Consider the following 26655-nt stretch of genomic DNA (forward strand, 5'->3'; position numbering starts at 1 on the left):
CAAGTGTCTAACTTGGTTGTGTTACTTGACCAGTACTTCTCGAGTTTGCCCAACTTGCACCTTTAGGGATGCTGCACAAAACTTAGATTGCTTCTCTGATGAAATCAATAGCTATGACATATACGAGGGAGGATCGCTTTATCTCTTTTATAGAGTAATTAAATGGTTACAAATTTTACCCAAGACATGAAACGCTCTGATGAATTTCCTTCTTACTTCTGGGGCTTGAAATACATATCAGCTTCCTTGGAAAGTGCCTTGGCTTGAGTACCTGTTCACAGATCTTTTATTATAGTTCTTTTTTTATACAACCTTTGATACATACAGATCATGTTTCAAGATATTTAACTCTCTGATGGCATCCATGAGAGAATCTAAATCCTTTTTGCCGTGTAGGGCAAACCTAATAGCTAATAATATCTGTCCAGAGTACTGGTGAATGAATTTGGCGATTAAAATACTGAACTCCACATACTACTTTGTTATCTGGATTGCAGTTTATCTTTCTAGCCATATACATCCATTTTGGGAAAACTGATGACATTGTCTACCAAACTGTTTGGAAATAACTTCAAAATTTCTACTTTGTCTTGTTTAGGTTGTATGACAGTCCTGCCTACTATCCTATTTCTGATTACGAGAGTATTGAAAGAAACCGCTGTAAAATCAGCAGACAATCAGGTCCCACCTCCAGTCAGTGCAGCACTTCAAGGGATAAAAACTATTGTTACTCTTCCAACAGTCAAGACTGATGAAACTCAAAACCAGTGGGCAAGTCTTATCCGCAGCACTTTGGCATCTGTCTTGGAATACTCACAACCTGGTAAGTGATTTCCCAGTGTGGAAAAACTAAAACAAAACTGACTTTTAATGAAAAGACAGATATTGTATCTGCCTATAATTTTAACAGCTTGCATGCCTGAGGGCTGGGAGTTAAAAGTGGTGATAAGTTGCTCCTAAAACTGAAATGGAAGGAAGATCTAAGTGCATACAGCTTAACTAGCAGAAATTAGTAGGTTGTGTTGGAGAGAAGCACAAGACTGTCTAAGAAAACACAATTGTATATTAGAAGTTTCCATCCCTGTTGTGTCAGACTTCTCTCTTCTGGTTTGAATCCCATTATAAAAATAATTTTGTGCTTTAGATTTGCATTTTTGGATAATTGTAGCGGTCATCATAGTTTCAGTGCCTTGTTTCTGGAACTTGAAATCTTCCTTCTGATATCTGTCAGCGTATCTGACACTGGGTGAAGGTCTTGCAAGTAAAATCCAAATGAGTTCCAAGCTGAATTCACATCATTTCCTAGGTCATGCCTCAAAGTCTCTGATTACTGGCAACTCATTTTGTCAAGGTTGGAACAGATTATCGTTTCCACTCCACCTTTCCTTTTTCCACAGGATACCTGCTAGCTTAAAGGAAAAGGGAGAAGCAGAGAGAACCAATCTTTTTACTGAGACTAATTGTTCAGTACAGTACATGGACTCAACACCTTGAATTAAACCTCAAAAAAACTGTCTATATCTTATAAGTGCTTGTTGACAAGTTTTGCATAGTCTTAATGATAGTGAGTGCTAAAGTGAATCTGCATGAAGACAGCAGTGGATAATTGTGGCAAGGTTCATGCTGGAGTAGGAGATTTGCAATTCTGTTGCAAGCTTTCAGTGGTTAGAAAAACATCCTACCCCTGCCAAAAAAAAAAAAATAAAAATAGTCTGTTATCCACCAGCAGGATTTTTGCTGTGTCTCATTTAGAGAACTACAGGCTACTTCTATTGGCTCACGTTTGTGCTTTGCCTTGCTCTTCAAAAAGTGAAAAAGGTGTAGTCTTGGCTGCATGGTTAGCAAAGGAAGACACAAAGATTTGCCATTCTCTTAATGGCAGTTCAGCCAAAAAGACATTCCATTACATCCCTGAGGAACCATTTATAATCTGAAGAGAAGCTTGAATGGAGTTACTCATGTGAGACAGGTAATTGCAAATGATCCTGAAAATGTCTGAAGGGGAAGGGTCGGTGCATTTGTGTTATCTGAGTCAAAATTCTAATTTCATCTGTCATATCAAGTCTCATCTTCCAGCCTTTTGTTACTGTAGAGTCTCTCCAGTTCATGTTTCTGCAGGCGTTACTGCCTTTGTGCTTTATGCAAACTTCTGAAATCTTTCTCAGTTCCTTGTGAGAGTGTCAATTTTCCTGTCCATTTCCAGTCTTCTGTGAGGTGAAACACATCATGCAAGAATATGAGCAAGATCTGCTGCATGCAGTATTCTTTCATAATTTAAAAAACATTAAAGCAGAGAAAAGCCCCCACAAAAAAAGCACCGACAGAACACCACCATGTTTCTCACTTAATGCTTGGAGTCATTTCCTGAAGCAAATTTTCACATCATGGCTAAGCCAGACTAACAACTAGCTGATAACTGTAAAAAGGATGTCATGCTGTCCTTGGTTTTGCTGACTGTATAGATGTTGATGCTTTGGTTCTGTTCTCCCTTGAGAGTCTTAGCAATTTAGACAACAAAACCAATAGAAAAGTACTTAATTTTCTTTTCCCCTGTTGGCGTGTCTTCAAGAATGATATCAGTGAAGAGCTGGTGCAAGCAGAAGGATGACAGTTGCAAGTACAGATGAATTTGAAGGGAAGGTTAAAATAGGACTACTGGGTTGGTTTTTTTTGTGACAGGTAGATGTCAAATCAGCCTGTTATGTTATATGCTCATGGTAAGTGAGTGTTGTTGCAGAGCTGGTTATCACTTCTTTACTCTGCTGAATCAGCTGACGAGAGCAAAAAAGGGAAGCCAGCTATATTTTTAATGGGAAAAAGATTTCAAAAATATATTTTCACCCTTTGTTTACAAATGGGAAACAAAAATGTGGTTTGTTCAGAGAAAAAGTGTGGGTGATGATTTTGGCTTGGTATTTGTTTTGGAAAGTTCAAATCACTTTATTAAAGGAGCTTTTGGGAAAGAGTTGTTCAGCTTTAAATTTTAAGTCACAGCCAATAACAACATAAAGTGATTCACTAATGAGTAAATATGTGCATGTATGCAGTTGCAAGTCATTTCGCATACATTTCTTCTTAAGTTTATCTCCATTTGCTGGGTTATACTTGACTCTGAAAAGCATTCAGAATTCATCTCACAACCTGTTTGTTGTTGTTTTTTTCAGAAGCCTCTAAGCCTGTTCTCGATGAAGTAAGCGTGCTTACAGCTATTACTCTCTTCCTTTGGTCAGCAAGCACTGAAATAATTGGAGTACAGTCTTTACAGAATGGATGTATAAACAGATTTAGAAATGCATTAAATTCCAGTGATCCTTGGGTAAGGTCACGATACAGGAATTTGAATGATATACAACTGGAAAAAATAGTAATTGTAATACATTTACTGTGTTTCCTGAATGTTTTGTGATGGCTTTACTTCAGAGACAGATCCTGCTTGTCAAAATAATTAGAATTTTCAATGGTGCATTTTAGAAACTCTATAATGAACAGAAGAAACCAAACAAAGTGCTTATTGGTAATGTCTGTTCATGGCCTTGTGCCAGGTTTATGACTTGCAGCTTTTAGAAAGAAAAAATATCTTTGAAATATTTAACAAATGAAAAAGAATGGTTACTGGAGAGCAGTGACAGTTTTACAGTAAAACTGATCAATTGTAATGCAAACTGTTGTTGTGTTGAGGAATATGACTTAGCCAGGAAGTATTGGTAATGGTTGGACTAGATGATCTTCTAGGTCTTTTTCAACCTTGATAATTTTGTGATTCTGTGAACTAAACCATGTTTTCTGTTGATAAAATTGCAGCCCACATTTCTTATGAACTTAGTCCTTTGCAAAACCTATGCTTGTTTTACATGTTCATACAAAATCTGGTTGAGAGAAATCTAATCACCACCAAAGGCATCTACATCTTTCTTGCTTTCTCTTCTGTACTTTGGATTGTCTTTTTGAATTGTTTTCTAAATTATCTTCTTATTAATGTGAGAAACAAAAAACTTTTCATCTGGTTTTGTTCAATCGGATCAATGTACTTCATAGTTAAGCTTAAGTGTTTCAGCCATGTATGTATCAGTTTGGTTGAGCAGCTATACAAATCAGCAGGTAAGAACTAAAAATAAGTAAAATAAATCTATAGTGTTTCCACAGAAAGAAATGCTGGCATGTGTAGGGTCACATCAAGACATTTAGAATCCTCTGCAGAGCAAGAATTCTTAATCAGGGCTGGCATTTTCCAGCAGGGACAAGAAACTCAGTTGGTTCTTTGCTGAAGCCTAACTTTGAATGAAAAGCTGCTTAGGATGTTAGTGTGAATGGAAGTGTCAGCTCTCTGAAGTGGAAACTTTTATGTCTTATTTTCTCTCAGCTCTGAATAAACACACAAACAGTGAAAAGAAGTACATCTTTGCCCACCCTGCTGGGAAGCTGTCAGTGAGCTGGAACTTAGCACTAATTTTGTAGTTCACAGGAAATGCTTTGCCAGGAACCAGATTGTGTCCACCCTCCACACTGATATGCAGAGCATATACTCTGTGATGGTTCACTGTAGTTTTTAAATATAAAGCAGTCACTGCTGGGTTCAGTTACTAGACACTTATTTATAATAGAAGCATCAAACTGATTAGGAAACAAACAAAAACCAACTCTTCTAAAGAAATACTGTTATCTGAAAGATACAGAAGCATTTTTGAAACTAATACCACTTGCAGAGGTCTGAAGGGGTTAGACATGCTGCATAGTAGCATCTTTAAGGCAAGTTCATTTCCTGGAGCTGTAGGCTCTCATTTTGATAGATCCTTCTCTCTTGATGCTGATTAGTAAGTTTTAAAGGAGACTGTGCCTTAGAAGAAGCCTTGCTTTTACATGTCAGTTTTTGGAAAACTTCTGTGAATGTGGAGTAGTCAGAAGTTATAGAGATACACATATAACTGAGTATACTTCCATGGAATTCTGCTGTCAGATACAGTTGTAAAACTGCACCTACTTCAACTATCACAGAATCACAGAATTGTAGGGGTTGGAAGGGACCTCTAGAGATCATCAAGTCCAACCCCCCTGCCAAAGCAGGCTCCCTACACCACGTCACACAGGAAGGCGTCCAGGCGGGTCTTGAATATCTCCAGAGAAGGAGACTCCACCACCTCCCTGGGCAGCCTGTTCCAGTGCTCCGTCACCCTCACCGTAAAGAAGTTCTTCCGCACATTCGTGCGGAACTTCCTATGCTGAAGTTTCATCCCATTACCCCTAGTCCTGTCCCCATGCACTATGGATGCAAGTTAAAGAAACAAAGCAAAACAGCCCCTTACTCCTTATTTTTAAATTTAATACTCTGAACAGCTAGTAAGAAGGTTTTAAAAATGTAAGCAAAAAGAGAAGTGAATTACTTAGACTGGCATGGAGAGATGGGGGAATAATTTATTGAAAATGGCCAAGAATTTTTCTCCCAATACCTTGCACAGCATATTTTCTACCATGGATATCTCTTAAAAAAGCATGGAAATGGTATTTGAGGAGCTGTTATTATTTCAGGCTTTAAACATTAAGCTGAACAGAAAGCTTGCAGTCATACATTAACAGCAAAGTGAGCTGCCCAACTTGTATTTTCTTACTATTAACTTATATTATCTTTCCTTTTAGTTAATGTTTTCATTTATGCACCTCTTTTTTCAGTTATGCCCTCATAGATCACTGTGTTTAGCAATACTTGGGAATGTTCCCATTCAAAACATGCTTGATAACTCATCCTGTTCTAGCTTGAGTATAATTTGAAAACCTTCAGTGTTTTATCTTCATACCTGCTGTGGGGCTTTACCTTTTCAAAGGATCAGCATTGTTTGTGTGACATTTTGGAGCAGGAGTTTTGTGACCCCAACTCATGTGCATTCTAAACAAGATTATCAGTTAGCTGTTTTCCCAAAAGTTAACTTCAGTATTTCCTGCTTCTAGTAGGAAAAATTGGGGCTAGGGAAGGAAGAGAAAAAGGCAGGATGGAAGGAAGAGGGTTCTGTGATCCAGCTTACTGTATACCTATGTGTATACTTTTATGCTGCAAGATGGAGATGCAGAAGGAAGGATATACCTGCCACTTCTGGGCACAGCCTTGGCTTATGTTAGGGCAATGAGACCACTTTGACATCTGAATCATTTTTATAGACAGTGTTGCTCATCTGAGACTGGAAAAGTAACTTGGAGGACAATGTGTTTATCTTGATTTCATTAGGTTCAAGCCAAGTGTTACCAGCTTCTACTTTCTGTGTTCCAACATACCAATCGCGCTCTGTCAACTCCATACATTCATTCATTGGCCCCTATAGTGGTTGAGAAGTTGAAAGCTGTGGAAAGGAACCGCCCAACCAACAACCTGGAGCTGTTAGCAGTCCAGGAAGGAATTAAAGTCCTTGAAACATTGGTTGCCCTTGGTGAAGAGCAGAATAGTAAGTATTTAGTTTTTCTAGATAAATGTATAATTGTAAAATAAAATGTTGAACATTGGAACTCTTGCAGATTGATGGCATACTCACAAAAAAAAAAGATGTCTAATGCACCTTCATAATTCCATTACTGAAATTGTGTAGACACGAGCTCACGTAGCATGTACAGTGTGATATGCTGTAGCATTTTGGTTTCTTGTAATTCTGAAGCAAAGTTTAGGTGTGAATTGAAGTAGTGTTTTTTTCTTGTATTTAAAAATGAGTAGTACATACTGTTTAAATTTACTTTTTGCTGATGTTAAATGGCATTTATTTAGGCATCATTTTTATCAGGTTAGTTCTACCATCTCAACAAGGCTCACTTAAAGAGACCAAGAAATACGTGGTATTGGTTGCAATATCTAGATTGCAGATGAAGCTTTCTGTTGGCTTTGGTAGATAGAATGCAGTCTTTATGATTTATCTTTCTCTTCACTTAGAATACCTGAAACCATATAATAACTGAAAGATTTAGTCTGCAGATGTTGAACTTGTTCAGCATTTAAAGTCAATTGTAAAAATATATATATATTACCTCAGTGTATTCCTGTTGATATTTCTCCTTGATGATGATAGTAATGCTAAATGTGTGTTTTCTTGAGTGCCTTTGTGCTTCTGGGAGAGTAACCAAAGTGAGTGAGGAAACAAAACATTTGATTCTTGCTCATGCTGACAGGAGGCAAGAATAAAGGTGTTGTCAAAACCTCAAGGAGGAAAAGATTAATATTCTAATAGCCTACAGAAGGTTTAGTAGATTCCTTTACCATTAGTGTTAAAGTTCTTTAAAAGTTGCAGTTAACATGTAACACGTTTCAAGGCATACTTGTATCCAGGTTAGGAAGAAATATTAGCCCTGCTGCTTTGGTTTTGTTGGTGATTGTTGCTGTTCCAAAGGTAAACTCTGTGCTAGTGGCAGTAGCCTCATTAGGTCTTGTTAGCCCTAGTATTATTACAGTGCTATTTTTTGAAGTGGTAGCTTTCAAGATGGAGTTGTATAGAGAACAGTTCAGTGGGGAGGTTGCTTTTCCAATTCGATTGAATTGTTTGTCTGTTGGAAGTGTTTTAAAGTCTTCAATAGCCACTCTACATTTTAAGATCTCTTATCTAAGATCTGCAGTTGGATTGTATGAAGACTTTTCTAAAGAAGTCAGGAACGAAATATCTGTGATGAGCAGTAGTATAGAAGTGAGAAGCACAAGCCTGATAGGCAAGACTGGAGCGACCAAATGACAGGAAGCATTCTTCATTTTGCTTATTTTTGATTTGAACATTTGTAATCACTGGGCTTATTGTCAATTCAGAAAAAAAAATATACATGTATCAGACTAGAAACATTTTGTTACTGGTTCTTTTTGTCTCTTTCTGATCTGATTATTTTTTTCTTTCATCTTTAGGAGTCCAGTTGCTTGCGCTTCTTGTTCCCACTCTGATCTCCTATTTATTGAATGAAAATGCCTTTGCTTCTGCATCTACAGCATCTAAAGATCTTCACGAGTTTGCACTTCAGAATTTGATGCACATTGGACCACTTTACCCACATGCTTTCAAGACCGTAATGGGAGCTGCGCCTGAATTAAAAACACGCCTAGAAACTGCAGTCCGAGCAAGTCAGGCCAGCAAGGCAAAAGCAGCTGCTAGGCAACCACCACCCACAGTACATTCCACCCCAACAATTAAACTGAAAACTAGCTTTTTTTGAATTACTTATATTATTTTTGGACCGTTAAGTTGTCTGAAGCATTACACTGTCCCTGATGTGTTACTGCACATAAGTCTGTAATTTTGTGTAATTTCTATGTTAAAGGCTGTCTAATAGAGCTTTGTGTAATTACTTGAAATCTGTGCATCACAAGGGAAGTGGTGGTACTTGTATTTGTATAGCTTTTTGAGAGATTGAATGTGATCATATTTATGAATTTGCAATATAAATTATCCACCAAAAAAAACCCCACAACCCACCCTGTTCTCTATCTCATGAAATCCTTTTATTTTTTAAAAGCACCCTTAACCTTTCTGAATGGCGTTTGAAATCTGGTGGCTGTTATTGTACCGCTGTGCTAACGCAGTGGGGATGCAAGGAAGAGGGGAAACTGTTATGCAGTACTTACTGTGTACATGGGGAATGTCAAGAGTAGAAATATGCACTCTTTTAAAACAAACTAGGAAAGAGGATCGCCAGACCCTGTAGAATATTTCTGCTTGCATGGGAGGGGGAGAAGAATTAAAAGAAAAAAGACAACTTTCCGACTTTCTCAAGGTAAACAGTCAAGCACGCTGTGTAATGAGTTGTTTTCCCTTTATGTGCCGTATCTTTCTTTTGGGTCCATTTTAATACTTGAGTAAAGCATTACAAGAGTGTAATCCCCCTATTTCCTCCAAGATAACTTAAAAACAAAACAAAAAACAAAACAGTGCATTGGAAATTTATTTGATAAAGTGGACTGCTTGTTGTCTGCACTTGTGTTGCTGTGGAACTTGGCCCTCGCAAGGTGCAGTGTTAGCATTCTCTTTATTCTGCCAGACACTGATTGAATATGATGGCGATGTGTTACTGCATGTTGTTCAGATTCTAATATTTACTTCTTCCTGCAAAATTTTAATATCATTGGGGAGATGTAGTCCTTGATAAAGTTTGCAGAACCAAGTGACTTTGCACCTGTGCCGACTGTAAGGCAGCAGAACACAAGAGTGAGTGAGGCCCTCCAATTTTACCTTCTCCAACCTGGCTTTCCTTTCTTTCTTTAAACATGCATGGCCTCCCCTCACGTTTTGAGTGGGTTTGATTTGTTGTTTTTGGATCTTAAAGATAGCTCAAGTGCTGTACTAACTGTACAGAACAAGAGCTCAACTCCCAGTGGTCATGTCTGCCTTCTGCCACACCTCCCCCTTCTGTCAGCAGAGGTACAGAATCCTATATTTTCTTGTATATACAAGACTGACTCACATGAAGTTTTTGACAGTGCTATTGAATTTACAGAGTTCCATAGGGATCTTTCTATGCATATTGCTTTATAAAGAAAAGTTTGGTAACTGCAGGACTGGGCTTGGGCTACTGGGTTTCATGTCTGGTATTTTTCTGGACATAACAGGGCTCTGTAAAAACTGTGTATATATTAGGAACTTCTACTTGAACCCAAATATAACAAAGGGATAGAAAATAGAAATAAGCATGGATAATATTTGGTTGAAATATGTGTAGATTGTTATTTTTGCATAGTCGCTTGCCTCTCATCTCCCATAACAGCTTATGTAACCCTTTGGGTACCTATGCAAAGTGAAAGATAAGATAATGTTCTCTTGCCCTGTTGCATTGGATGTGTGTAAAATGTATAACGTAGATCTGAAAGCCTTTTACTTCAGACTGGTTATTTTAGTACTGAAGTGAGAATAAGAAGTTTGCACAAAGGCAAGAAGTGCAAACTAGTATTTCAAATGTCATTTTCGTAAGCATGTAAAGATTAACTTTCAAGTCTTTTCTATTTCCTACCACAGTTAGAGATGCATGCAGCAGTGAAAATCATACTATGTTGTATAGGAGGAAAGGGATTTCACTATTCTCATCCTGTCATCTTTGTGTAGTGGGATTTAAATTCATCAAGATTTATCACTTTCCAGTAAGTGTTTCAAATAATACAATGCTCTTTTGCTCAGCAGTTGTTTCAAAACCCTCAAACGTTTGGAAAGTTCCATTAAAGTGTTAAGGAATCTCTCTTTGTAGAACTGATCGCAAAATATTTGCCATTAAAAATAAGGAAAATCAGGATGTCCTCTTCCTTGATAGTCCAGTGACTGATGACTGGTGTTTGCTGGAAAGTTGTTTTTTTGGTCTATTATCAAGGTTGTTTTTACCTTATGTTTTTTATCTCATCCCTTTGATGTTTTGCTCACATTGTAGGTAATAAAGAGATGCTGAATGCTCTTAAAAAGGGTGGGGCAAAGTGTAGTAATGAAGCATGGTGAAGAAAGTCTGTGGAAAAACACTAACAATGTTGGTGGGAGGGAAAATAGTCAGAGGCAGTTGTGGAGGGATTGGGAAAGGAGAGGTTATTCTTTGCACGCTATGTGACTGTGTACAACAGGTGCAACCTTAATTTGTGTACATACCTCTCCTGTTTCTGGTCTTTCTTTGGTTTTCTTGCTCCAGACACAAAAAGTAGAACTGCATGACTTTACATCGTAATTTTTGCATCAAACTTCATTTGATTAAAAAACAAAACTCGAAATGTTGGTAGTGCTTCTTGTTTTTCCTTCTGTTTTTTAATCACCCTCCTTTTCATCTCTTTGCTGCTGGGCTTTTTACTGCGTGTTTTCGTGAAGCTCGTTGCTATTTCCCCTTCACTTCTTTCCTCTCTCACCACTGTTTCCTTCCTTTCTTGGTGAGCAGTGATGTTCTGCCCCTGTTTCTTCATAAAGTTTCTCCCGATGAGCATTCCCTGTTGGTGGGTTCTTGTTCTCCTCTGCTCCCTGATCCTTTCTGCCAGCTTCCATGTTTATCGCTCCCCTGTTTAGAGAGGTTACCCACCCAGCGCAGTCACATTTCCTCAGGGTGGTTAACAGAGCAACAAGTGTGAGTTCAGAACAGCCAGAAAGAAACAGGAAGCGCTGCTTGAGCAAGCAGGGTTGTGTGGGACCTGCTTCTCTGGGCTGCAGACTGAGCATGGCCCACAGCATGTCTTGGCCTCACCGCTCTCCTCCTGCATCACTTCTCACGTGGAGATGATGGTGCTAATGTAGGGTGTGGTAGTGGTGTGTGTCTCTTTAGAAAGCTCTTGTGCTACTGGAGCAGAGCAAACTATCATCTCTGTGTGCCTAATGGTTTGTGACCCCCCAGCCTGTGGTGTCAGCATCAGCCTCAGGAAGTCTAGTTTATCCTTTCAGAAGTGGTCATTTCCAAGAAATGCTGTTGTGCTCTCCTTGTCAGTGTTCTGAGCGGTAGGGAAGGGAAGCTGAAGTGCTGCTGGGATGGACTGGTAGCTTTCAGTGCTCTGGCAGAGCTGTGTGGATGTGGCACTGAGGGACACAGTTAGTGGGCATGGCAGGGGTAGGTTGGTGGTTGGACTAGATAGTCTTAGAGGTCTTTCCCAACCTTAATGATTCTCTAAGTGTAAGGTCCCGTGCTCAGAACATTGCTGTCATGGTTTTGTAATTTTGCTATCAGTATCAGTATTCCACATCATAACATCATGTAAAGTATGGATACTTCTATTGAATGTGCAGTCCACAGAAGAAGACTACATATCCCAGAGAACAACAGGGTTAATGATAAGTCACGGGACCAGGACGCTGTATAATCTCGTTCCCAGGCTGGAGTGCCCTCCTTCTTCTCTCGAACTTCTCGGAGAGTGGGAAGCGTTCCAGCCGTGTCGCCTAGAGTTCACAGTAGGCCTCTCGGTTTTCGGGGACTCTCTCTCTCTGTTTCGTTCAATTTGTTAGCCTCAATTATATTATATTGTGTTATCTTGTATTTCGGTATCATATTTAGTAAAATAAGTTTTTCCTCCTTAGATTGTCGCTGTTTTATCCCACTCCCTTTTTCCCCCTCCTTTCCGGGCCCCGGGAGGGGGGCCCACGGGGTGGCTTCCCCTGTCACGGGCATAGGTAAATCTAAGTAACCCGTGACAGATTTTTGGTGGAGGATGCGGGCATTAGCTTTTTAGCTTTTAGAACAACTCTCTCTTTACTCTTAAAGAGCTTCGTTAGGGGAGTGTTATCTTTTCGTAGCTGCTCACTGAGAACGTGACCTTGAAATACCAGACAAATTGTCAACATTAAGGGCTGCTGTACATTCTCAGCACTGCTATCTAACTTTTGTGTAGAAAACAAAGGGATTTCTTTCTCCCTTAGAGCAAAGCTAGCTAGCTCTGACTTTTACAGAGCCTGCCAGCTATGAATCCACTTTTCATCCCAGTTGCTCTGTTTAAGGGATTGAAAGCAATTATGATCTTCTTAAAGTATTGGTCAACTATTAACACCATAATTTGGTGTTGTGGAATTGTGCAGGTATATAGCCTAATAAGGTGGATACTGATGGAGACACCTGCCTGGTACTTTTATGAGATGTGGTATGGTCAGAATTTTGGCACCTACATCCCAGATGGAATTGTGAATCTTACAAACACTTGCATCCCAGATGGAATTGCGAATCTTACAAGTACTTGCATCCCAGATGGAACAGGCAATTTTACAAACACCACCATGTTTAATTCATTGTACAGGCTAAAAAAACCCTTTTTATTTAGGTTGTACTCTCAGATTTCCACACGCCTTTCAATAACTGAGATAGGGTTCATACTTGCATCCATGTTATCACTATTAATGAATGCATATATGTTCCTATGCATTCGTTCTATGCGGAAGTCTCCTCCAGAACCAGAGAATGATGACTGGCAGGGAATATGGAAAGGTTTAGGAAAAGTCTTAGAAGCATGGGGACCCGCAGTGTCATGGGATTTCACTCTTGAACACCTAAGGGACCCTAAGAAATTAAGTGAGTATTTGGGTCAGAGATCTAAGGAGGTAAACCTTATGTGGGGTTTGGCTTATGCATACCGTGCTTTGTATCATACTATTCTGGAGAGAGAGAGTTTCCGATCTGAGATTCAAGCCCAAGTTAATTCTGATCAGTCACAGGAGGCATCAGTAGCAATATCAGTTGCCCCTGTGGAAGGCAAGAAATGGAAACGGGTGTCCACGCGTCTAGAACGAAAAGAAGGAGAAGCACAGGGGGGGGCTGCAGAAGACCCAGGTGCCGGGCATGGAGCAGTACCGAAAAAAGCAAAGGCAAAAACCAAGAGGCATGAAGAAGAGACTGATGAGGAGGAGGAAATCACCTATTGTCGACCTCTGAAGCTGACTGAAATCCAAGGCTCAAGAAAGGAGTTCACACGGCGTCAAGATGAAGGTATCCTTGCTTGGTTGCTTCGCTGCTGGGACAACGGGGCCAATAGCTTGTCTCTAGATGGTAATGAAGCTCGCCAACTAGGAAGCATTGCCCAAGATGCAGGTATCGACAGAGGGATTAGCAGATGTTCGGATGGAGCTGCCACTCTCTGGTTGCGGCTGTTAGAAGCCGTGAGAGAAAGGTACCCCTATAAGGATGCTTTGAAGCCTAAATTTGATAGTTGGAATACTGTCCAAAAAGGTATTCAGCGCCTGAGGGAATTGGCCATGGCGAAAATGTTGTACAGCCCTGATCCAAGCGAACTTGACCCTGAGAGAGTGAGGGCCGATCCTGACATGTGGCAGAAAATCACAAGTACAGCACCAGAGAGAATGGCACAGTCATTGGTAACAGGTTCTAAAGGGTTCGTGGACAGATGGCCCCGAGTTGTTGAGCTGATTATAATGCTTCAAACCACCGATCAGCAGCTCCCTCAACTGCATGCCGCAGTTTCTGCCATCTCACGGCTAGAAAACCGAGTAGATGAAATGTGCAAGAAATTGTTTCCATCAACTAATCGTAATGATGATCCCGTAATAGTATCAGAAACAACTGATGAAGGTCAATCCTCGTACGGGCCACCAGGTCTAATGAAGGATCTGATCAAAGTATTCCAGTCCTACTCCTCACCTGCATCATCGAAAGTCTCAGCTGTTAAACGCACACGCTTCCCAGCTCGAGCAAAGAACAACAGTACGATTGCACCGCGTGTTTCCATGTGGCGCTACCTACGTGACCGTGGAGAAGACATGAGGAAGTGGCATGATCAGCCCACTTCTGCACTACGAGCACGGGTGAAAGAACTACTAGACATACCAACCACCAGTGGAGTTGCTCCAGTCATCACAGGTAACCAATAGAGGGGCCCTGCCCTCAGTCAGGGGAGGGAAAGGGATAATAGAGTTTATTGGACTGTGTGGATTCGATGGCCTGGCACATCAGAACCACAGGAATATAAGGCGCTGGTGGATACCGGTGCACAGTGCACCCTAATGCCCTCCAGTCATGAAGGGACAGAATCAATCCATATTTCTGGAGTGACTGGGGGCTCTCAAGAATTGACTGTGCTGGAGGCTGAAATAAGCCTCACTGGCAAAGACTGGCAAAAACATCCTATTGTGACTGGCCCAGGGGCTCCATGTATACTGGGTATTGATTACCTCAGAAGGGGGCATTTCAAGGATCCTAAGGGGTATCGATGGGCCTTTGGGATAGCTGCTGTAGATATGGACAACATTAAGCAGCTGTCTGTTTTGCCTGGCCTGTCAGAGGACCCGTCTGTTGTGGGGCTGCTACGAGTAAAAGAGCAGCAGGTACCGATTGCTACAAAGACAGTGCACAGACGGCAGTATCGCACCAACAGGGATTCCTTGCTCCCCATTCATGATTTGATTCGCCAGTTGGAGAATCAGGGAGTGATCAGTAAAACTCACTCACCTTTTAACAGTCCCATATGGCCAGTGCGTAAAGCCAGTGGAGAATGGAGGCTGACAGTAGACTACCGTGGCCTGAATGAGGTCACACCCCCATTGAGCGCTGCTGTGCCGGACATGTTGGAACTCCAGTATGAGCTGGAGTCAAAAGCAGCCAAATGGTATGCCACCATTGACATTGCCAATGCCTTCTTCTCTATTCCTTTGGCTGCAGAATGTAAGCCACAGTTTGCCTTCACCTGGAGGGGCATTCAGTATACTTGGAACCGTTTGCCCCAGGGGTGGAAACACAGCCCAACCATTTGCCATGGGTTGGTCCAAACTGTACTGGAACAAGGTGGTGCTCCTGAACACCTGCAGTACATTGATGACATTGTTGTGTGGGGTGATACAGCAGAAGAGGTTTTCACAAAAGGAGAGCAGATCATCCAAATTCTTCTACAAGCCGGCTTTGCTATTAAGCGAAGCAAAGTAAAAGGACCTGCCCAGGAAATTCAGTTCTTAGGTATAAAGTGGCAGGATGGACGTCGTCACATCCCAACAGATGTGATCGACAAAATCACTGCCATGTCTCCACCAACTAGCAAGAAAGAGACACAATCTTTCCTGGGTGCAGTAGGCTTTTGGAGGATGCACATTCCAAACTACAGCCTCATTGTAAGCCCCCTTTATCAGGTGACGCGGAAGAAGAACGATTTTGCATGGGGCCCTGAGCAGCAGCAGGCTTTTGAACAGATTAAACAAGAGATAGCCCGAGCTGTAGCTCTGGGGCCAGTACGGACTGGACAGGATGTAAAGAACATCCTCTATACTGCTGCTGGAGAGAAAGGCCCCACTTGGAGTTTGTGGCAAAGAGCCTCAGGAGAGACCCGAGGCCGACCCCTGGGATTCTGGAGTCGATCATATAAGGGGTCTGAAGAGTGCTACACTCCAACTGAGAAGGAGATCTTAGCCGCGTATGAGGGGGTTCGGGCTGCTTCCGAAGTAGTCGGGACTGAAACACAGCTCCTTTTGGCACCTCGACTGCCAGTGCTGAACTGGATGTTCAAAGGACAGGTTCCCTCCACTCATCATGCTACCGATGTCACCTGGAGCAAGTGGATTATGCTGATTACACAGCGAGTGCGAATGGGAAACCTCAATCGTCCAGGAATCCTAGAGGTAATCATGGACTGGCCTGAAGATAAAAGGTTTGGAACATCACCAGCAGAAGAGGTATCACGTGCTAAAGAGGCCCCACCATACAACGAATTACCAGAAAATGAAAAGAAATATGCCCTATTCACAGACGGATCATGTCGCATTGTAGGGAAGCATCGCAAATGGAAAGCTGCTGTGTGGAGCCCCACACGACAGGTTGCAGAGGCCACCGAAGGTAAGGGAGAATCAAGTCAGTTTGCAGAGGTAAAAGCTGTCCAGCTGGCCTTAGATGTTGCTGAACGGGAGAGGTGGCCAATGCTGTATCTTTATACTGACTCATGGATGGTGGCAAATGCCTTATGGGGGTGGTTACAGAGGTGGGAACAAAACAACTGGCAACGGAAGGGTAAATCTGTTTGGGCCGCTGAATTATGGAAGGACATTGCTGCCCGAACAAAGAATATGGTTGTAAAGGTGCGTCATGTGGATGCACATGTGCCCAAAAGTCGGGCTACTGAAGAACAACAAAACAACCATCAGGTAGATAAAGCTGCCAAAATTGAGGTGGCTCAAATTGACTTGGACTGGCAGAATAAGGGTGAATTATTTCTAGCTCGATGGGCTCATGAGACCTCAGGTCATCAAGGAAGAGACGCGACATATAAGTGGGCCAGAGACCGAGGGGTGGACTTAACCATGGACGCTATTGCGCAGATTATTCATGATTGTGAAACATGTGCCATAATTAAACAAGCCAAAAGGATGAAACCTCTCTGGGAGGAAGGGCGGTGGCAAAAGTATAAATATGGGGAGGCGTGGCAGGTTGATTATATCACCTTGCCACGATCTCGCAGTGGTAAGTGTTATGTACTCACCATGGTAGAGGCAACCACTGGGTGGCTTGAAACATACGCAGTACCCCATGCTACTGCTCGAAACACCATATTAGGTCTTGAGAAACAAGTCCTGTGGCGACATGGCACCCCAGAAAGAATTGAATCTGATAATGGGACACATTTTAAAAATTCCCTTATAAATACTTGGGCCAAAGATCATGGCATTGAGTGGATTTATCATATTCCCTACCATGCACCAGCTTCTGGTAAAATTGAACGATATAATGGGTTGTTGAAAACTATGTTGAAAGCAATGGGTGGCGGAACATTTAAGCACTGGGAGAAGAATCTGGCAGAAGCCACTTGGTTGGTGAATACTAGAGGATCTGTCAATCGTGATGGTCCTAGTCAATCTAGCCCCCTACACACTGTAGAAGGAGATAAGGTCCCTGTTGTACATGTAAAGAACATGTTGGGAAAAGCTGTTTGGGTCCTTCCAGCTTCTGGAAAGGGCAAACCTATCCGTGGAACTGTTTTTGCCCAGGGACCTGGGTGCACTTGGTGGGTAATGCAGAAGGATGGGGATGTTCAATGTGTGCCACAAGGGAATTTGATGCTGGGGGAGTGCAGTCAATAATTTTATGTATTTATATGTATATATGTTTGCATGTGTAGTGTATTTTAGTTATTATAGTAGTACATTTAGTTATGTTACATGTAATTCTACTGTTTAGCTATCATAATTTTACATACGTGTATATATATGTATATATATATTTACCATGATGTAATAATGTAGAATAAGGGGTGGAATGTCATGGTTTTGTAATTTTGCTATCAGTATCAGTATTCCACATCATAACATCATGTAAAGTATGGATACTTCTATTGAATGTGCAGTCCACAGAAGAAGACTACATATCCCAGAGAACAACAGGGTTAATGATAAGTCACGGGACCAGGACGCTGTATAATCTCGTTCCCAGGCTGGAGTGCCCTCCTTCTTCTCTCGAACTTCTCGGAGAGTGGGAAGCGTTCCAGCCGTGTCGCCTAGAGTTCACAGTAGGCCTCTCGGTTTTCGGGGACTCTCTCTCTCTGTTTCGTTCAATTTGTTAGCCTCAATTATATTATATTGTGTTATCTTGTATTTCGGTATCATATTTAGTAAAATAAGTTTTTCCTCCTTAGATTGTCGCTGTTTTATCCCACTCCCTTTTTCCCCCTCCTTTCCGGGCCCCGGGAGGGGGGCCCACGGGGTGGCTTCCCCTGTCACGGGCATAGGTAAATCTAAGTAACCCGTGACAATTGCCAAAACAGAAAGGAATTCACCAGCAAGGAACTGAAATGGTAGGATTTGATGGGGGGTTGTGGAGCTGCTGCAGGAAGCAGCCCTCGTTACGTCCCTAAAGTGGGCTGCAAGCGTGCCGAAACCACTGAAGCCAGGCTGTGAGGTGCAGATCTTTTGAATCAAAGGGCCCTGGGCAACCTGATCTAGTAAAGGTGTATGTTTGGTGGCCCTGCCAGGCAGGGGGGTTGGAACTACATGATCCTTGAGGTCGCTTCCAACCCGGGTCATTCTGTGACTCTGTGTGCGCTCACCCCGATCCCCGAGTGTCAGTGCGCGGGGAGGAGCCTCTGCCCGCGGCCTCGGCCCCGCTGTGGCAGCAGGGCGGAGCAGCAGCCCCGCTCCCTGCCGTCCTCTCTCCGCCCGCCCCGCGTGCCGCCGCCCCACTAAACTACGTTTCCCGTAGTGCCACGCGGTTGGCGGCGCGAAGCTCGCTCTGCCTTGTCCCCTGCGGGCCGCGGTAGCAGCCGGCGGGGGCGGCTGTCAGGCGGTGACGGCGGCGGGCGGGACGCGCCCAGGTTGTGCCGCTGCCGGGACGCGGCTGGGCGCGGCGGCCGGTGTCGGTGTGGGCGGCGCTGCACGGCGCGGCAGACGCGGCCCGGCCATGGACGAGCAAGCGGGGCCCGGCGTTTTTTTCAGCAACAACAACAACAACAACGCGCTCCTGCTGCCGCCGCCGACGGGCGGGCCGGGGCTGGAGCCGGGCGAGGCGGCGGCGGCCGCGGCGGGAGGCGGCGGCGCGGGGGTCTCCTCCGGCGGAGTCGCCGCGCCGGTGTCGGCGTCGCGGGCTCAGTACAGCGTGCCGGGCATCCTGCATTTCCTGCAGCACGAGTGGGGCCGCTTCGAGGCGGAGCGCGCCGAGTGGGAGGCGGAGCGGGCGGAGCTGCAGGTAACGCCGCCACCCCGGCCCCCCTCCCCGCTCCCCAGTGCGCCCCCGGCCCGCGGGGGGTGGGGGGTGGAGCGCCTCCCCCCGGCCCCGGTTCTTCGCCGCCGCCCGGAGGGGCGTGACATGGCGGCGGCCTGCGGGGGGCGGCCGGGTGGGCCGTGGGCGGGAGGAGTCGGCTCCGCGACGGCGGGGCCGAGGGGCGCGTTGCGAGAGCTCCGATAGCGATCTTGTGGTTTAGGGAACTTGTGAAGTGCTGGCCCGCAGCCACCGCGGTCGGGCGCTCCGGGATGCGCGCCTCGTATTAACGCTAATAACAGAGGGTAATAACAGAGGGCGGCGCGGCCTGCACCGCGGTGCTGCTTCGGCTTTGTTCACGAGCAAATCTCGGTTGTAAATCTTAACCGCCCGCAGCGCCGGGAGCCCCTTGTGGGTCCTTCCCAGCGCCGTGCTCGGGGCAGGGAGCGCTTCCTCTTGGGTCTCATTCCCTTCCTCTTCCTTCCTGGCAGTTCTGTTCTTTCTGTTCCTTTCCTTGAAAGTATCGTCTTTGTCGAGAGTCTTAAGTCTGTTTTACGGCAAGAACCGCTTATCTCTTTCGTTGTTATTGTTTCATTTTTCTTCGTTTTCGTTTCAAGTGAGGAGGAAAGTCGGTTCCTTAGCCGTACTTCCAATGACAACATCAGGCAAACCCTCGTGGAGGGGAGTGGTGGCTGCTCCCCGTGTAGGAGTGCAAAGGAAGTGGCCATGAGCACAGGAGAGATGCGGTTTGTGTTTTAGCTTCAGTGATTTGGTGAAAGATTTGCTCGTAACATGGTTAGCGGGCACAGTGGCGGTGGGTTGATGGTTGGACTAGATGATCTTAGTGGTCTTTTCCAACCTTATTATTCTGTGATTCTATATGTTGCTCACAACATCCGGTAAATATGATGTAGAAAGTAACTAGTTCAACTGCACGTAATAACAATGTTGCTCGTCGCACCCTAAGGTATTTATGAGACTCCACTGGGTATTTTTTCATTGCTGATAGGAATTTCACAGGGTGCTCTGGAGGAAAACATGTTCCTTGGGACCAAAGCGATTCTGCCGATGACCAGCAGCAGCAGAGCTGTATGTGCCCTCAGTGTCCCTCCAGAGGCCATTCCTGCATCCCACCTCCCCAGTGTCCCTCTGGGGAGCAGTGGGTGTCAGAGCTGAGCTAGCAGGAGAAGGGGCCAAGCACATGCGTGATGTGCCAAAGTCATGCACTGTCAGTGGCAGGGCAGGAGCACAACCCCAATACAAGCTGTTTGCTGGAACTCCTTCGACTCTTGCCAAAATGTCTCAATAAAGCTATAATTAGCTGTGACTGGCATCGCCACAAGCTGCAACAGCATTTATCTACTGCAGAGTCATGTTCAGGAAGGTGCAAAATTCTTGGCTGTCCCTGCAGACATTGGGTGTGTGACGTCTGCCACGACCGTTCTCAGCCGAATGCTCTTTGATCCGTATGAGAGGTTTGTGTTGTGGCTTCGGCAGCAGCGAGGGGACTCTGAGCGATGGTACATGCACAGCCCCACAATGAGCAGCATTAATTAAAGGCAGATTCCACGTTCCTCTTGAAGCCCTTCATGGGCCTGGATGCTGTGGATTGTTTAACAGGATAATGGCAGTCAGAGGTCATGCAGTTTCTGTCTCTCGAGATAAAGATGCAGCGCTCTGATTGTACTCCAAGGTCTTCTGGCCAGTGTAAATTAAATGCTAGGCTGTCTGCTCTCTTGGGAGGCCATGTGGCAGAGATCCTGCTTTGTACGGCGTTCTCTGTGTGCCATACATTTTATCTGTAGTGCATCTTGCTCCTCAAAGGCAGACTTATGATCTCTGGTTCCTTACCACCGTGATACTTAAGTCCCTCAGATGTTGCTCTGCTTGGCTGCTGCTCTGTGCTCCACAGTTAGTTAAGCTATACTCTCTGAAAAAAACACCTTGTAAGTCAATCCTACTGCGATTTCCTGCCTTCCTTTTCTTCCCCTCTGGGCTTCTTTTCCTTTTCTCTTTTATTTCCCCCTCCCTTTGCAGTTACTTGTGTCGAACTCCACGTGATGCTCAGCACACCTTCCTGTTGTGCTGCAGGCTGCCTGCTCAGGTGCCCCCCACCCTTGCTGCAGTTAAAAACACACGAGTTGATATGCTGGGAAACTGGTTCTGTTCATACTTGCTGGCCTAGTTGCTGCTTTTCCAAAGTTTTTTTTTTCTGCCTGTTTGCCTATTCTACTTATCATTTGCTTTCCCTGGCAAATATCTGTGTTTACTCTGATTTTCTAATTATTTTTCTTTAATCTTTAAAAATGGTTCTTGCCTCTGTTATATAATCTTCCCCATTCAGAGGCCTTCAATATTTATATCTCCGTGAGTACCATCAGCAAGCTGCATGTTTTGAGGCAGACTGAAAGCAGTCGCACAGGGCTTCCCTCTATGCTTATCTGCTAATTATGGATTTCATTATTAACTCTTGCTTCGTGTTTACGGTACTTCGACATCTGCAGATTGAAGAACTATCCCAAGAATAAGCTTTCGTGGTGCCTTGTAGTGGTAATTCACTGAGTACTGACTGGATGAATTATCCTCCTAGTGTTAACAAACCACGTACTTAGCACTGTCGTTTATTGTCGTATCTTTTCAGAAAGCAGTGACTTTCTTTTTCCCACGTTCTATAGCAGCTGCTTGGGAGAGTTGACAAGAAAGGGTTTCCTGTTCTGCAAAGTGCTTCAGCTCCAATTTCTTTTTCTTTCGGTTTTTTGTTGTTTTTTTTTCCTTTCGTTCTCCGTTTTCCTGGCCTGTGTTTCCAAGGCATTCCAGAGCTGCTGTTGTGTGTCAGGAGCAGCCCACCGCAAAACAGCCGATAACTGATGTGGAGGTGAATGCAGTACAGAAGGCCAGAGGCATGCGGGCCTGGCCCTGCAGCTTGCTGGTGCTCAGCCTCAACCATAGGCCTCTTGGCTGGCAGCCCTGCCTGGCCATATGCCCACTCAGGGGGAGCTGGGGAGTGCCCTGTGAGGCTGGAAGCTGGGCCATCTCCCAGCATACGTGTGCAGTGGTCCAGCTGTGTGTTGGTGAGAAATACCATCTTTAAAAGTAACACGTGTGTTACTATGGAATTTTAGCTTTGGACAAATGAACATCTCGCTGGCAAAGATGCTGATCTGTAGGTTTTTGACTGACGTTTCTCAGCGTGTTTCACAACTGCTGTAAATTGCAGCAAACTGCAATGCTGTATGTAAGTGGATGCATAGGCGTCCCGCATCCTGCTGAGTTTTCTCACTCCTGTCATGTCTGTAGATGGGGGATGTCATTTCCTCTGACTGTTTCGTAGCTGTGGGACCCGGTTTGGTTATCAGCATTGTTCTGACCAGGGAAACTTCCCTTTGGGAAGGTGCGCAAAGAAGTCATGGAGGATGGGTGAATATGCTGAGTTTGTATTTACACAGCTCTGTTTAGAATATCCCACGTCAGAGGGTGCCAAAAGGAGAGAGAAAAAGAAAAAAAATAGGGAAAAAGTTATGAAATGAGATAAAATGCGGCTAAACGATAGCAAGCAACAATAACAAAAGGAATGTGATGGAAATAACAGATGAACCCTTGAGACTGGCTGTGGAAATCAGATTTGGCAGTAGCAGCTCTGGGGGCACTGGGGTGGTCCTCCCTGCTGTGCTGCTGCTCTGAGGCCAAAGGCAATGGCAGAACAGGGGCTGTGTGCTCGCCTCTGCTGGGCTGCAGTCATGGGGAGAAGGGGCACGGCGGGCACATGGCTCAGCTATTTATAGCATGGTTTGGGACACGGGTTACTTGGATCAGAAACAGTTGGTATTTACTGCTAGTTGGCCTCCTTATTTGTGAGGTTTCAGTTAGAAATCATTCTGATGGTGATAGTAAGTACTGCTCAGAGGAGAAGAAGTGAGCGTTGAACTGATGGTATCGGCTAACTGGGTCTCAGAGCATACCAGATGTCCTTTCTTTCTATAACTTCTTTTAGCAAACGTTCTGGTTTGTAAATTCACGTGAAGCAGGGAGAAGCTTCCATGTTCCTTTTTCTCCTGTTTGCTTACATGTGTGACTGCCAGCCAGGCCCCGTGTTCTCATTGATAAGCAGTCATGACTTGTCTTATTCAAACCAGGAGGACTGGTGGGTGTAGATGCTGAGTGACTAAAGAGCTGCAATACACAAATTTATAGCTTTTGTGCAGAAGTAGAATGTAAATATAGTCTGAGTGAGATGGGTTCTTTGCAGGTCTGTACTTGAGTTTTACAGACTTCTGATTTGTTTAATTGCATAAATGATCCCAGTTTTTCCAAGCACCCCATTTTCTTCTCTAAACTCTTAAAACCTGTAACTTCATTCAGGTGTATACAAATGTTTCTTAAATGGATACACCCCTTTAGGAAGGCGCTGATCTAAGTGTGAACATGGTATGAACAGAGCATAGAATTTTCCAAGCATGGAGTGACTTACTGTTGTCTCCAGGTGGCCTTTGCATTTTCCCTAAGATATTATACTTCAGACAAATGTTTTCTGCTCTTCACAACTTGCTGTGTAATCATTGATTTGATGCCAAAGTAAAAAATTAGACAGTTTGTATTGTTCTAGGTGCAAAACTTTGTTTTTTTCCATGTCAGGTTAGCATATGGTGGAGGATCACACGTGTCTTTATGAAGGCGCATCTATAATCTAAATTGCTGTATCTGTGCTCCTCCAACTGTAGCTGTTTTTTTTATGCTGAAGGTCTTGGCACATGTCACTTTCATTGCATAAGGGGTAAGTAACTCTGCACTGTTTGAACGAGAAGTTGCAAATATAACTCACCCTTTATCTGTGTCTCAGTAGACACCAAAAGTTCCTAGAGCAGGCTGTGTAGAATTCCCTAAGGAAGATCACATATATCTGAGGAGTCTTGTGGTTCACCTTAATTTAATGCTGAAGGAAATAAGGCTGTAGAAATGTGAAGTCTTAGGTAAAAGTGATATCTATACACAGTTTAGTGAGAAAATAGGTATTGGTCAGCATCTGACAGGTGCATTTTGTCTCACTAGGCTGTGAGGCCTTATAAGGTCCTTCTTTCTGTTAGCAAAGAAGTGGCAAGAACTTAGAAATAGGTGAAGGACTGTCATGTTTTGTTTTTTAAATGCTGAGAAGTGCTTGAGGTGGCTCTACTGAATTGCTCTGGAGCACTCTGCATCCAACCTTTGCAGGCAAGATGGTAGAAGTGAAATGTTCTTAAATGGGAAAGTAGGGATTTGCTTTGTTGTAGTGACCTGCCCAGTATGGGGCTGTTGCTTGATTCATGTGCAGGGTTTCATTTTCCTCTCTGAGGAGAGTTTGCTAATACTAACTAGTATAGAATATATTGAAAACCGTGTGGCAACAAAGAAGTTGAATAAAAAACTGCGTTGTGGAAAGATGGCATTTTTCTGCCCTTAGCCAGAGATGTATTTCTTTTGAGGGCAGTCGCATAGGGCAGGATTGCAGAAACATCAAATAAAACTGGCACACATCCTGTTCGTAACCGTGCTTGTAAGCAGGAGGTGAGGACACAATTAGTTGTTTTTCTGTCTGTTACAGCTGATACGTTTCGGGGTGGTGGTTGGTCCATGCTTGAGCACATGAGGTAGCTGTTCTCAACCCAGCAGCCAAAACCAGTTGTGTGCCCACTGCCTTTGCAAATGCTCATGTGGTTATGTCTGCTTCATGCCTTGTGTTACTGGAGCTGCTGCCTTTCTCCTTCAGATGCAGTTGCCAAGTGATGCCTTGAGATCGTGAGCTTCCGTGGTTTCAGTTTAGATGGCCAGCCGTCTGTTTATCAGTCTTGGTGCTGATTGCTGTTGCATTTCTGCCTTCCTGTGTGTGGGATCCTCTACAACAAGTGAAAGGCAAGCTGCCTGAGCATTTGGGCCTCATCACATGCTGTTGTTCTGTGACAAGGCACCACGGTGCTGCCTGCAGAGCTGCATCACCTCTAAAACTCCACCTCTTTTTGTCTTTCCATCAGTTTACATGGAACATGCCCCTGTGACTCAAAAGAAAAATAAAAGTAAATTCTCACCACTTCAGTGTACTACAGAAAGGATTAAAGGATTAAAGAGATTTCTTACTTCTAAAGAATGATTAAATGAACAGAATTTATATTGCTTGACTAACTCGGCAAATACTTCAGTGTTTGCAGTTGCTAGAGTAGTGAAAGGCGGCACTAAAGAGTGGATGAAAGACTGACTATCTATCTGCAAAGACATCTGTGTCGTAAAGCACTTCAAGCTGTAGAAAGAGAAGTATTCCTGTTGGGTGAGATGCTTCAATTACTAATCAGGGTGTTGCCAGGAATAAATTACTACATCACCTTTGATTCTGGATGACCGACAAGGAGTTTTAAATTGACTGATAACATATTGTTTCTGAAACAATATTTTCAAAGAGGTGAAGAATGTAAGCATGTGACTCTTGCAGCCCTTTCCTTACCATAAGCCATATCTCTCATCTCTTTTGGGTGGTTTAACCTTTTCACCGCTCAGTTCTGAAGCTGGTTTTGGAGTGAACTGATACCTTTTGCTGAGTAAAATAAATCTTCAAATACGGGGCACAAATGTGTTTTAACCTGCTGCAGCTTTGCATTGCAGTGAATGACTGCAGATGTGTGTAGAAGCATCCTAGCTCTGTTTGGGCAGTAGGTGGGCAGCTGGAAATTGGTGGGTATGAAGTTTCAACTTCATATGCCTAATGTGGCTCTTCAAGAGTTGTTTAGCCCTGGTATGAGGCCGCTGCTATCCCCCCATCACGCATACACTCAGCTGTGCTTGGCTTTTCTCTCTTCTCTCCCTGACTCTTCAGGGCATGCCTACACCTATTTACAAGTGTGCTTGATGTGTTGTGCATCCGTAATCTGAAAGCTGGAGCTCACCTGACAGCCCACAGAATTGTTCCGGTAAATCTTGGTAGACTGGTTAGTGCAGCTGTTGCAGACTGATTCATCAGTGTAGGTATTTCGTTATTTCACCTATTTACATATTTTTTACAATACTTTTCTCAGTGTTTTCCCCTCCTTGCTCTTTTTCCTCCAACCAGTTAAGGCCACCTTATTGAGTGTCAGAAGCAGTGTACATAGGATTGTTTGCCTTAATAGCTCTTACTGTGCCAAAATGTTGTAGTAAACACAAACAATTTTAATATCAAGATGTCAGCCGAAAAAGGTGCGTGGGTTTTCTGACATCCAAAACACTGTGGGTGATGATTCCAGGAAGCGTAAATCCCAGCTTACTTCTTAAAACATTGGTAAAGTCCAGACTTTATTGAGATGCAGTGTAATTGTTTGATTATATTTTTGTGGCTGTTAAGTCTGTGTTAAAAAGGCACGATTATAGTAATAATAATAGTGCTTCCAGCCCAGCGCTAACTGGGTTGCCTCACCCTTCTGTCCCCTGTGCAGGAAAGTGACCTTAGAACCTTCTGGGGAACTTGTTAAAACCATAACACACCATAATGTTTTGTCCTTTTGTTGTTTTTTTTTCCTCTTAAAAATGAATGTTGTTTTTAAAATCTCATGGTGAAGAGGTGAAACAGTTAAGATGGCTACAGTGCTACTAATTTAGACC

General features: G+C 43.7%; 2 protein-coding genes across 26 annotated transcripts in view; both read left to right on the forward strand.

Annotated features, from left to right (window-relative positions):
• The window catches only part of HEATR5B (HEAT repeat containing 5B), a 47422-nt gene extending 36735 nt beyond the window's left edge, over window positions 1-10687 (forward strand). For 14 of the 18 annotated variants that reach the window (XM_085543259.1, XM_085543258.1, XM_085543251.1 and 11 more), the window contains 4 exons: window positions 599-823; window positions 3165-3316; window positions 6215-6428; window positions 7859-10687. In XM_085543259.1, the coding sequence (XP_085399385.1) occupies window positions 599-823; window positions 3165-3316; window positions 6215-6428; window positions 7859-8163 (896 nt within the window). In that variant the 3' untranslated portion in view covers window positions 8164-10687. Of the gene's footprint in view, window positions 1-598; window positions 824-1397; window positions 1525-1810; window positions 1970-3164; window positions 3317-6214; window positions 6429-7858 lie in introns of those variants that run through there. The other 4 variants (XR_014944698.1, XR_014944697.1, XM_085543262.1 and 1 more) reach the window with 4 other exon arrangements.
• Window positions 10688-18610: 7923 nt separating this feature from the next.
• The window catches only part of STRN (striatin), a 63158-nt gene continuing 55113 nt past the window's right edge, over window positions 18611-26655 (forward strand). For 4 of the 8 annotated variants that reach the window (XM_015857578.3, XM_085543264.1, XM_085543265.1 and 1 more), the window contains exon 1: window positions 18630-19047. In XM_015857578.3, the coding sequence (XP_015713064.2) occupies window positions 18763-19047 (285 nt within the window). In that variant the 5' untranslated portion in view covers window positions 18630-18762. Of the gene's footprint in view, window positions 19048-19202; window positions 19365-26655 lie in introns of those variants that run through there. The other 4 variants (XM_015857577.3, XM_015857579.3, XM_085543266.1 and 1 more) reach the window with 4 other exon arrangements.

This window comes from Coturnix japonica, chromosome 3 (genome assembly GCF_054131305.1).
Source record: "Coturnix japonica strain WE chromosome 3, WE-NBRP24, whole genome shotgun sequence".
Taxonomy (NCBI): Eukaryota; Metazoa; Chordata; class Aves; order Galliformes; family Phasianidae; genus Coturnix; species Coturnix japonica.